The sequence below is a fragment of the Cyrtonyx montezumae genome, unplaced genomic scaffold, assembly GCF_038088225.1.
Source record: "Cyrtonyx montezumae isolate F1298 unplaced genomic scaffold, pur_monq_1.0 scaffold_10, whole genome shotgun sequence".
NCBI classification, from domain to species: domain Eukaryota; kingdom Metazoa; phylum Chordata; class Aves; order Galliformes; family Odontophoridae; genus Cyrtonyx; species Cyrtonyx montezumae.
Window position 1 is genome coordinate 40,468,123 of NW_027071826.1, and position 12,585 is coordinate 40,480,707.

A 12,585-nucleotide genomic window follows, 5' to 3' on the forward strand; every position below is an offset into this window, starting at 1 on the left:
TTTAAAACTAAAAATCCAGGAGATAAACTGTTTATTATAGCTCACATTTACACCAAACCTTACTATCTGTAATTCATATGAAAGCTTTTTACATTTCATTAAGTAAATAGCACTCTTTAGCAATAACTGAACAGTGATTTAAAGGTAAATGATATGTTCAAACTGCAGTTTGAACGGAAGGGGCGCTGTCATTCCATCCAGATGAAGAAGGAAATACTGAAATTTTCTGCTTTCTACTCTGAGTTGTAGAAAGTGTTCTTAATTCTTCCTCTCAGTAAAAGTACTGAGATATCCAGCTGCTCGTCATTAGCAAACACATTTACTTACAGATCTGATGGTTATTATATCAGCACAGGCTAGTTCTGCTGCTAGAATTTTCAGCTTACTTTCAACTTTACACATTATTGCCACTGTGATCATTTTTTCTCTCAGTTGTAGAAATGATCTTTTTTTCAAGCAACTCTATAATTCCCTCTCCAGATAAGTATTTGCTTTCCCATGAATGAGTGTAATTTATACTAGCACCAAAAACTGGTTGTAGATACTGCAAGGTAGTTTCACATGTAACCTGTAACATCTATAGACAATGGCCTGCATTTGGCTGTACTTTCCATTACATTTTTTGCAAAAAAGAACAATTTTTTAATTGAATCTTCAGAATTAGAGAATTTCAGAAAGTGTATTATCAGTGGATGGAAAAGTATTCTCACTCCCTATTTATATGACAGTATCATAATGAAGGAAGATATAACTTTATAATGAAGGGAGGAAGAATACATTTTTTTTATTTATCTGAATTTTTGATTATATGTTGTGTAATTTAGTTTGAGATGAGCATGTTATATTGTTAATAAAAACAAAGAAGTTACTGGAGTTTAAATACCCTATGACAGATTGGTACTGTATATAAATGCTTTGCCATTTTTTTGGACTCTGGCAAAGCAGAATCTGGCTGGTATTAGGTATAATACTTTAATGACATTATAATACTTTTATTTATGAAGTATTATAATAAAAATTATTATAATACTTTAATGACATTAATATCAGATCCTGGTAGGATCTGTTTATGCGTGTTTTCATGTTATTCAACTGCTTCATCTTTGTCCAATTTCAATGTGCACTTTTGTTCATATAATTAAATATAATTCTTATTTTAAACTATAGTTTTGTTGTGAAAAGTCATACCAGAGTTCACAGTATTACTAGGGCCTTAATTTTATTCTTAAAATTTCACATTCTTTTTTGCAATTCGTATTGTGTATAAAGAGACTCTGGCCTGCTCTTGCTATAGCAACTACATCTTTTGTTTTTACAAAAAGCAGAAGGAAAAAAATACTTGAAATGGTAAAGTCTAATTATTAATTTTGGGAAAGTTATCCTTTGATTTACCATTGTTATGTCCTTCAGAAGGGAAAATGTTGACTAGGAAGTCTCTTGCTGGTACCAAATTATCTATTACAGCATCTCTCTTAAGCACTGTTGTGAGAAGAAAAGGACAGATTAAGCACTCATTTAAAAAAAGTGTGAATAGTTTCAAAAGTTTACACATACATACAATTTATACTTTACGTTCCCAGCTACCTACATTGGAATACATGAAACATTGCCAGTTTTTATAGACACAGAGTTTATTTTATTTTTGTCTCCTACTGTAGAATTTCGTATTAATGGCACTGCCTGAGATTTATTGAAAAGACTATTTCAAGTTAGAACCTATATCTTTATCCCAAATTCTACATTTTTAGTATTAGGTAGTATGTGCTCCTCCTCCATCTCCCCCATAATTTGTCTCATCTCAGTACATCAGTACATCCCTGGCTTCTCCACATTTACCTCCTGCAGTTGCATTGGGTTTTCTTCTTCTTGGCATCCATAATGCTGTATTTGTTAATAATAATTTTATTTATAGATTTAATCTTTAAAAAACTTGAACAAGAATGGAGGCTGCATTTTAGCAGTACCTCATTTTTTCTTCTACCTCTTTTCCATAGATGTTATGTCTTCAGGTAGGTTTAAGGATATTTGCTTCTCTTTTGCTGTTAGTAATTGCTGATATTCAATAATCCATGCAATAATGGGAAAGCTTTTGCTTTCTAGTGACCTCTATTTTCCTTGCATTCACAGATGGACTTACATAACACATTATTTTTCTCATCTTGACTTAGGTGTTTTATCAGCTGCTACTACTGTAAACTCATGAAATTACAGGTGTGAGAATCCCAACTTCTGCCTGACAGTGCAAATTCTTTCTAGAGATTGAAATATCAGTGTAATTTAGAGCATTTCTGATGTTAATAAAATATGGAGTTAGAGAACACTTTCGTAATTGCTAAGTAGTTGCTGTTCTCTTTATCTTGCCAGTTTGTGAAATCAGGACTTAGAATCAGTTCTGAACTCTCCTCAACAGGTATCTATTACTGTCACGTTTTGCAGTTTCAGCTGAATGGAAGCCTGGACTCATATGTGTTATTTGCAGCTAAATCAGTGTATAACAGGATGCTACAATAGTTATAATGTTGATATGCATGTTATTAATTATGCTTTCCTACTTGCTTATCTCATACGTGAGAAATACACTATTCTTATGTGAACAGGGGTTGCATTATTAAAAATATGTTGAATGTTGATGAATACCCTATATACACTGGATGAATGAACAGGCTTCTGTTTTTGGTAACACTGAGTTCTGAGATTGATTTTGTGTAGTAGTAAACAAAACTTTTCAAGAACAGTTGAAATTTAAAAACATTTTTCATTAATTGTACCCTGAATTTGTATTATATATCATCTATGATTTAATTTATTAATAGCATTAAAGCACGGATCAGGTTTTTATTTTAACTTGCATGTAAATGTAGAGATGCAATATTTTTTTCTTATCTAAACAGTAGCAATAGGTCTTAGGTAACTAAAACAGAAATCATCCTAAAAAATTCTTGTCTTCGTTCTCACTGTGGAGTTGTTAGTGTCATCCAAGGTCAGAGCTCTCTCCCATTAGCCTTTAACTTTCTGCACAGGTGTAGTTTCCTCAAATGCATGAAGTCTGAGAAGTGCTTGATAAATCGTATGTTTTCTTGGGTTTAAAATGCACTTCTCATTGAAAGTGATTTGTAAATGAACAGTTAATGGAGTCTGCACAACTGAATATGATATAGTAAAAAACTAAAAATTGACACATTTAAAAATATTTTTCTCTCAAATATTTCTGTTAATAGTCGCCCACGCTTCAAAAGCAACACCACAAATATCTTAGGATTGCATCAGTGACAAATGAGGTAAACATTTAATTTCAAATACTGTTTTTACAGTTCCTGATTTGTCAGACCAGGCTTCTTACTATTCCTTTAGTGTTCTCAGGACACACTTTTTTTTTTTTTTCCCTAGCATTGATTTGATTTTCATCTGAGTCCATAGTAGTGCAAATCAGGTTCAAATTCAAAGCCATTGAGTCACAGCAGTTTCGCTGATACAGCATTCAATTGCAGTCAGGCTCTGGGACTACAGTTTTAAAGCCTAATAAGGCATGTTTTAACAGAGTAAGAAGTGCTCATGCTGGAGATCTTCAAAATGGCTCTGAGCAAGTTAATATCCCTACCATAGTACACTACTCTGCAGAGATCTTATTCTGGGTCCTGAAAACCATACGCACACGTTAGTGAAGAGATGAGCTTGTGCTAATTGGCCTTGATTTTCAGCAGTGCCAATTAGCTTGGCTGGTTTAGCAGCCACACTGCTAATGGAGCTGTGCTGCCTCAACTTCCATGGGCTTATTTTTGGTAGCTCAGAGGCTTCCACATTGAATGTTCTGTTTTGCACAGACGTACTCTGAAGACCTTTGTTGTATGGCTGAGCTACGTTCCCAGTCAGCTGATTTTGAAGAGCTACCCATGGTTTTATTAGTCTATTATATCATATGTATTCTATTAAAACAATAGATATGTTCTATTCAAAATATGTTCTTTCAATGAGTATTATTAATGCAGTGATTAGGAAGAGCCTCACCTCCTGTTGCTTAGAAGTAAAAAATATGCATTATTATTTTGCAATTATTACAATCCTCGATAACTAGAAGTAAAGCTTTTTCTTCCGTTGAAAACTTATTCTGTCCCTGTTTTATTTTATGCTGAGAAAGGTCATTGAAATATATCAAAAGGCATGTGTATCGTGTAGTACACCTATGGGATGTTCAAGAATTTGTTACTGCATACTCAAACTATTAAATCATATTACTTGACCTATATTACACATCTCTGGAACTACCCACTAAATAAATTGGTGTGTTTCCTTAGGAAGTCCATAACATATGAGATGTTACTCTCTTTATATACATACATATGAAAACCTTGTTTCAATGTAGATTCAATTTTACAACGCATTCATCACTTCAGCTTAGTCTGAACAGGCAAGACACATTTTTGGTGTTAATATGACAATGCGTTTCTCCTTGACTAAAACAGCAATGCAAAAACTGAAAATTGAAGGGATTAGGTAAGGGCCAAGAAAACTTCTGACAGAAATAGTTTTGGGCAGGGGTTTCGAAGGCTGATTAGGGAGAGTTATCTTTAAAGTTTGGTCTTTGCTCACTTTTGGAGCACTAGAATTTACGTTATTGAACAGCGTTTGCTCTTAGGAACATGATATTCAATTATTATTGAAAAGCTGTTTAAATAATCTTAGTTTTCACATCAGAAGAGAAAGAAGTTTAATGCTTCTTATGTTTCTCTATATTTAGTTCTAAGCATTGGAGAAGGTGGATTCTGGGAAGGCAGCACCCGGGGACATATTGGATGGTTTCCTGCCGAATGTGTTGAAGAAGTTCAGTGTAAACCAAATGAAAGTAAACCAGGTAATCAATTTAATCAGTTCTTGTTGAATTCTAATAATGACAAATGTGATGTATCTGGACAAGCAGAGAAAGCCTAGATGGTAATGTGTTACACAGCAGTGTGTTTGTGCAATATTAGAAATAGGAGAATTAAATAAAGCTGAGCTGCTGAATTAAAAAAATAAAAATAGGCTTATTGATAAGATTTTACTGGACGCTATCCACGTAAACAGTCTTTCTCATGAGGGATGATGCTGTGAAGTACCATGAAAGCTCTTATACAGAGTTGTATTCATAAATTTTGTAAAGCAATATGTTCCATTTTATTTTCTTACAGTATGGGAGAATGAATAATTATACAAATGATGGAAGGAAAATTGATCAGTCATCTCCCAGTCTGAGGCAGTCATATAATGTATTAAGCTCTTGATTATAGAGGTAATATTTCCTCTGTTGCCCTTTCACTAAACTGTAGAGGAGACATCTGTTAGTGGGATAGCCCATGTACATGTTTGGTGATTTAAAAATGAAATAGAATTCTCCATTATCCTATGCTTCAACTGCCATAAGTAAACCAATAATGATTTCAGGCAAGTAGTCTTTATATTTCAAGTAAAATTAAAGAAAGATATGAACACTGAAGCATGCTATTTTGAGAATTACCTAGCGTCTCATAATTTCTCTCCTTTTAAGAATTACAGTATGAGGACATACTCTCTAATTAAAAGCTCATTATAAATGAGCTCTCAGAATATAATTAGTGTTCTCTACAAATGTGGGCAGTTTTAAATTAACTATTGATGTGTTTTGGTTCTCTGACGTATTGACTCAGAACTTCCTGGCATTGCACAGAATATACCCTAAAATTTATGCATAGTATTATTCATTCATGAACATTGTCATTCTGTGTGCCATTGTATACTGCACAGGCATACTTCTTTTACTTCTAGTATGTGCTCTAAAGTATATGTATAAACTGGATGGAATAAAATTGAAATACGCTGGATGGGATAATTCCAGAGTAGTAAGTATCTGGAGATGTTTATAAAATTTCATAATTATTTTAAGTTCCTTGCTTATAATGGAAGCTGAGGTAAAATAGATTTTAAGGGATGAGCAGAAGAGGAGGTGAAAAGGTTGCTTTTATAATACTGCCAACGGTTTAAAAACATAAAGAATGAAGGAATGAGGCATCAAAGACACTGCTCTAGATAACCAAGCACTACTTGGAAAGGCTATACTTCCTCATCCATTTCCCAAAATAGACACAAAATCAAATAGAATATTTGGAGAGAACAAAATCATCCTGTAGAATAATGAGAGAATAGTTGTTAAGCTCCTCAAAGGGCTTCTGAAGAAACAAGAATTTAATTTCTTGGCTCTTCGTGGCAACTCTGCAATACATTTCAGCTGTGTATTTTTGTATCCAAATCTGAAGAAAATTCTGGGGAGGGAGGTTATGTGAAGTTCTAAACCATGAAAAGTTTTACATCTTCTTTAGGCATATGCAGTGGTTTTGTAAAAAGAAAATAATCAAATCTGTTGCTCACAGATCCTTAAAGTTCTTTTTAAGGTACTGTGTAGAAAGCAAATTCACTAAATCACAAGATTGTTTTAAGACATGACAAGAAAATAGTGCTTTGATCAGTCGAAGGAAATGAAAATTAAGAAAAAATTGTTTTGATAAGAGTAAAAACATTACCAAATCTGGAAGTACTAAAAGAATATCAACAGAAATATCTTAACATTTTCGGACATGAAATCTTACACTATGTGTTTGGTAAAACACGAGAGCATCTACTGTTGTTTGTACCTATTGCATTTCTGATTCTTCTTATTGTAGAATTTTAATGTTAGCTGAAATTCTTAAAATTTATATTCTTTGCCAAAATAGAAGAAAATGTTATTTAATAAACACAAATTGACACTTTTTCTATACCTTCGAACTTGTGCGCTCAGATATTTTACTGGGCTGTCTGGAAACAATTGGTTTTCTGCCCCGCTCTCGAAGTCACAGGTGAAGTACAGTACATGCTTCTCTGTGCTGTGAGCATGAAATATGTCAAGTTAACAATATATGTCATATTGTTATTGAAATATGGTGTGGACTGAAAGCTGATCACTGAATTGCTCTATGCAGTTAGCTTCATTCATTTTGCATATGAAACAATGGGAATGAAAGGAGTGAGCTTTATAAGCAAAAATCAGCCAGTATTCCCTCTGAGTACAGATGCAAAATAATTTAGAATAGTGTGTTAAGCATGGTGAAAAGATTAGAAATTAAATTAGGTCTGCTGGGATTGCTGAAAGAATATCAGCTGAGAAACATCATAAACTTGTGGAAGTTGCAAGAATTTGCATCTTGGTCTTTACAAAGAAGCAAAAGTTCTTATGATAATGATTCAGTAAGTAGATCATCATAATGTGTAGGAAATGAATCTCAAACTCAGCTCCTTTCAGACCAAGACCAAAGCAATAGTTTTCTGCTATAAATGAGATTTAGGAACATTTCTTCAAACAAATTTCCTTTGCTATTAGGTTTGAATAATTGTGTTTAATAGTAGCTTGTCATTTGCATGCCAAGAATGTAAGAAAGAGAAATAGTTCTTGGAAAAATTATACCACAATTAAACACTACATGCCCAGTAAAAGTGGTGGGCAGGTGTTTTGTGTCATGCTGATGTATAATCTCACTTCAAAAACAGGCTCACTCTTCAGGGAATTTCATTGTCATCCAGACTCTTCTCTGGAAGTAGGCAGCACAGAATGGCACCTGGTTCCTGCGATCTCTTCAAAGATACCATGCCAGCTTGGCAAGTTCTGTTTTCCAAAGAAAAGTCATATTGACAGGCATTAATTCTGTACTGCTTCTTTAATCCTTCATTAATTGAGACTTGTAGGATATATTCCATTATTTTCCTAGGACTGATGCCCAGCTTATGGGATTTTAATTATCCAGGTTGTCTCATTTACCTTTTAAAGCACTGGAACAAGATCTGTTTTCTTTCAGTCTCATGAAGTTTCCTTAGTATTTCAAGAACAAATGAAAAATGAATAATGAAAAAGAAAATCATCAGCGCACTGCTGTATTCCTTCGCTTGTTTTAGAAAACGTATAAATACAAAATCTTCATGCTATCTTGTTTAAAAAGTGTAGTTTTTGTAGCCATATTTTAACCTTTTTCTGTATCTTATGGTCAAAAGTATTCATTCACGGGAGATTGGTACAACTTTTTCTTCCAGCACAAACACAGAATACAAATGTTACATATTTCTTTCCACATTGGCAGTTTTCCTCTGTTATTCAGCAGTGAAACAACTCTAATGTTAATGGTTTTTTTATTCTATGAATGGAATAATGGAATAACGACTTTAAAATAAAAGAGGGGAAATTTAAGTTAGTTGTTAGGAAGAAATTCTTCACTGCAAGGACAGTGTGACCCCTGGCACTGTTGTCCAGAGAGTCTGTGGATTAAAATAACATTCTGCAGGAAAAACTTGATACACACCAAAGTAAATATGAGGCTCTTTGTGTTAATAGACATCTTAATAGGATTTATTAACTAAGTAATGCAGCTCACAGCAACGCAAGTCATCTTGGATCTCTTGAAGTAATAGTTTGCACCCAGTGTGAACACTAAATAAAATGAAAAGATAAAATGAAAAGCAAGGCTCTTCCTCTTACCAGTTCCTCTTAAAATTCATTTTCAGTCTCAATATAGGAAGAATTCCTACCTAATGCTTTCCAATGGTAAATGAAGTACAAAGAATAAGTTGTCCTTAAAATCAGCTGCCCTACCAGTAGAAGAATACTTTAATACCATAGTGTATGGGAACTCCTGAATTGTGGCCTGAACCACTGATTGATCACCTGAGGTGAGCACTGAGTCAGCTGCAGGAGCACAGGTGAAGGCAATGTACCTGTGTGACTGGAAGGGGTGGAGTCTGGCTCTAGCTTTCCCAGAGCCATTTAAGGGCTGACCACCACTGGGGAAGGATCTCTTGTTGGAGATCACTCCCTTGTGGAGTTACTGGTGAACCTCGACCATCTGTAAGAGGTGAGCCTCTTTTTATTTACTGGTTGTCTGTTTATCACCCAGATAAGCCTAGCAAAATAGACCATCTTCTTCACTATTTTCTCTGAATACTATTCTTTTGGTTTATTCACCCTACACATACATATTTTCATTTCCTTTTCTTCCATTGCTCTATCTTGATAGATTTAAAATGAAAATACTTCCTGTTGGATTTGTGATTTTACATTGTGTCCTTCAGCACTCGTGTAGGTTACCTGATTGCTAGCAGCTGAGGTGAAGTATCATTTAGTTTTTTAGCAATAAGTAATCTTTAATTACGTTCTCTTTAATGTGTATTGTTGCTTCCTACTGTGTTCTCTCCCTACCGATTTGCCTGAATAACTGTTAGATTTTACAGCTGATACCAAAATGTAGCCAGACTCAGCATGTCTTTTAGTAATCCTTGCTTCAGCAATTCTCTTTCATTTCTTGACTTTCTCAAGTGTACCTTTCCTGGAGTTCCATGCATATCTTTCATATCGTCTTTTGGGTTATTTTTCACTCAGCAGCAACCTTCATGCATTTTTCTATCCTGTGGCCTTAGGGTACACATTATAAGCAGTTGTAGCATGTCTAATTCGGAGAATGAGGGGAAGATGTGATATATGAAGTACAGAGATTTTATATAGCAGTTGATATCCTAGCAAGCTCACTTTATTTCTCAAACTTTGCCTTTTTCAAATTCATATTTTAAACATTGTTTACATTCAAGCTTATCTAAATCCCCTTTTACTTTTCCTTTAGATTTTCTACAGTCTTTTGTTTCAAATCTTTAGTCTTATTACTCAACTTCTCATTTTTCATTTGTCTTTTTTTTTTTAAGCTGCTCTACTAAATGCGATCCAACATTTTGCTTACTTTACAGAAGTCATAAAGGTACTGTTAGATCTTTATGGACATCTTTTTAGCCAGTGATTTGTGGACGCAAGGTGAAATTTTCTGGAGTGGCTACCAGCCACCAACTGTGTTTTTGAATGTTACAGTATTTCTGCTTATTTGAGTAGGCTTTAGTTTTGTAAAGTTGTATTTTACATTATTCTTTTTACACGTGCCTGCATACAATGGAATATGGAGTGGGATTTCTCACCTGACAAGGTGGTTCTCTGGGTCTACTTTTGATATGGACAAAATCAATGACTCTGTCAGCAAGTAGTCCAACAGGAAGAAATCAAATCCAAAGAGGGAACCCCACATTCATAACACAGGAGCCCTGGGTACTTATTTCAGATTAGATCTGTTTTGGAATTGTAGTTTGAATACCCACTAGTGGCATCTTTTGCTTAGTTCTCTCTCAAAAAGATCTTTGAATATGCAAACTCTGAGCCTGCTCAGTCTTGTGGGCTTCAGCAGTATAGAGCACTTGAAAGCACGTTCCTGGCCCAGGCTAAAATGCTAATGTAGATGCTCCCATGGTGACCTCTAGTGTCACTCATGCTCAGAGCAGATGCTACCTGGTGTCCAAGGTGGGCTTTCTCTCTCAAAATGTCTGTACTTAAACAATCAGTACAGCTTGCTTCTGAGTTCCCAGCAATGTGAAAATGCAATAGATTTTCCAGTAATTGAACATTCCCCACACCTGTTTGTCAGGAGGGTGAGTGCTAGAAAATCAAAGTTTCACATTGCTTTTTCTACTTCTTAATCGTCCCAAGAGAGTGATACAGCATACTACAAAAGCATATCTTACTGGGTGTACTCTGTGAGGCAGGTGAAGGCTAAACCCAAGTGTGAATAGAAGGTACATATGTATCTGTGGCAAAATGTGCAACTCAAACTGCTTGACATAAACAGTAAAAATGAAAGACAAAACATTGCTGCAGCTGGATGGACTAAAGAAGGAGGTATAAAAAGTTCTATAGGTAAAAAATGAAAGACAAATTTTTGTGGTGGAAGTTCGTTATAAACTTTCTAATGATAGTTGTGTAAACAGCTGAGAAGACTGATAGCTTGGAAATGTGTTCTTACAATAGCAAGGGCATTGGCTGAACTTAATATGGCACAGAGCATGTAAACAAAGTAAAAAAAAAATTAGAAACAAGATTGCCACACAAGTAAGGAAACTTATCATTGCAAAAACAAACAAAAAAGGTATGATGTGGATACAAATTCAGCCATTTGGAAATAGGTGAAAAGGTCAAGAGATTAATGCAATTTCCTTCTAGTTCCAGATGCTTGTTCTAAACATGGCTTGCAATTGAACAGATGTGTTTATGCAAGCTTACCCCTGCCAATTTGAGGAACTTTGTCCAACTATCAAATCCTGGTACTCAGAGCTCAAACTAACAAGTCAAACAGTATTCAGTTAAGTCCCACTGTTTTGAAGTATGCTGCCCGAAGCTCTGACTTCTAAAGTATACTTTTCTGTCTTATTTTGTACAACAAAGCACACCGCTCTCATGGTTCTGAAAAGTTTCACCTTTTAATAAGTGACTTTCTTCTACAAAATATATTTCCCAAGTACAAATTGATAATTAAAAAAATGTGAGTAGATGACAAGACATAGCACAGCAATCATCCACAGAAATTGCATTCTGTGTGAAAAAGATAAAGCTTCACACTGTATTTTTATATAAACTGCATTCCTTTCTATCACACTGTGGGGAAAAAATGCTCTATTCTGGAATGGAAAAGGTCAACGTGAAGAACTAGATCTTAAGTGCTTTCTACAAACCCCAGGTGACACAGGAACTTGGTGCAACAGTATTCAGCCAGTTCTGATAGTTCTCTGTAGCTGAGGATGCAAATCAACTCTAGCTTTTGTCTCGAGTACTGGAAATTTAAAGAATGAACCTCAGCAAGTTTCTGTACTTTAGCTTTGCTGAGCTAAGTATTTGTGTTCTCAGCAACGATAAGCAGCAGTTTGGGAAAAGACTTCTAAATGAATCATCACTCAATAATAGTGCTAATCCGGAAGCGGAGGTAACTCAAGAGCTGTTTTGGTCTATGCACAAGCTATAGGATGGAGCTTTGTGCTTCCCAAGCAGCTTGGTGATGTGTATTCTGTCTGATCAAGGGTACACTGACCTTCTAGTCAGTGCTCTTCTTACCAAAATATAATAGGAAATTCTTAGTGTAATAGTAGTATTATAAGTGTATCTGTCCTTTGGAAGACTGAGTCTACCAACTGATTTCGCTAGTTGGCTCATCTCTTTCAAATTATAGTGGATTTCCTCTGCTAATGACATAAGTTTGGTTCCAAGAAAGAGTAAAATAAAGCATTCCATAATTTATTCAATTTCTGAGAACAACATAAAGCAAAAGCCAAACTCTAGTGCTAAGTCTGTCTCCATCTTTGAGTAAGTAATTTTTAATGCATAATATTTCTGTCTCATCTCCTTGGCTGACATGCACTTCATCCTTTTCACTCTGATTCTCATCCTTACTGAGAGCCACTTAGGAATAACTCTAATCAGTTGAAAAGGAGCAACACAACTCACTAAAGTATCGAAATAGGCTAAAATTAAATTGCACAGCAAAAGAAAATTAAACTTAGATGCTAGGAAACTCAATGTTCCAAATGCATCTAGGATTGCTTGTTTGTGAAATTGGACATGCAAGTATAGATTTTTTACTTTTCTGATTCCTTCTGCATTCATATAACTAAAGGATTAAAAAGTGCCAACTCTGAGGGATGTCTCAAAAATAAAAGTTACCATTATAGTATCTTCCTTTTTCTTCTATCACC

At 34.8% G+C, this 12,585-nt stretch overlaps 1 protein-coding gene across 1 annotated transcript in view; it reads left to right on the forward strand.

The window, feature by feature from the left end:
- Positions 1-12,585, forward strand: part of SHANK2 (SH3 and multiple ankyrin repeat domains 2) — a 330,531-nt gene that overhangs the window by 130,875 nt on the left and 187,071 nt on the right. The window contains exon 14 of the mRNA XM_065755018.1: positions 4,736-4,849. Coding sequence (XP_065611090.1) covers positions 4,736-4,849 — 114 coding nt within the window. The remainder of the gene's footprint in view (positions 1-4,735; positions 4,850-12,585) is intronic.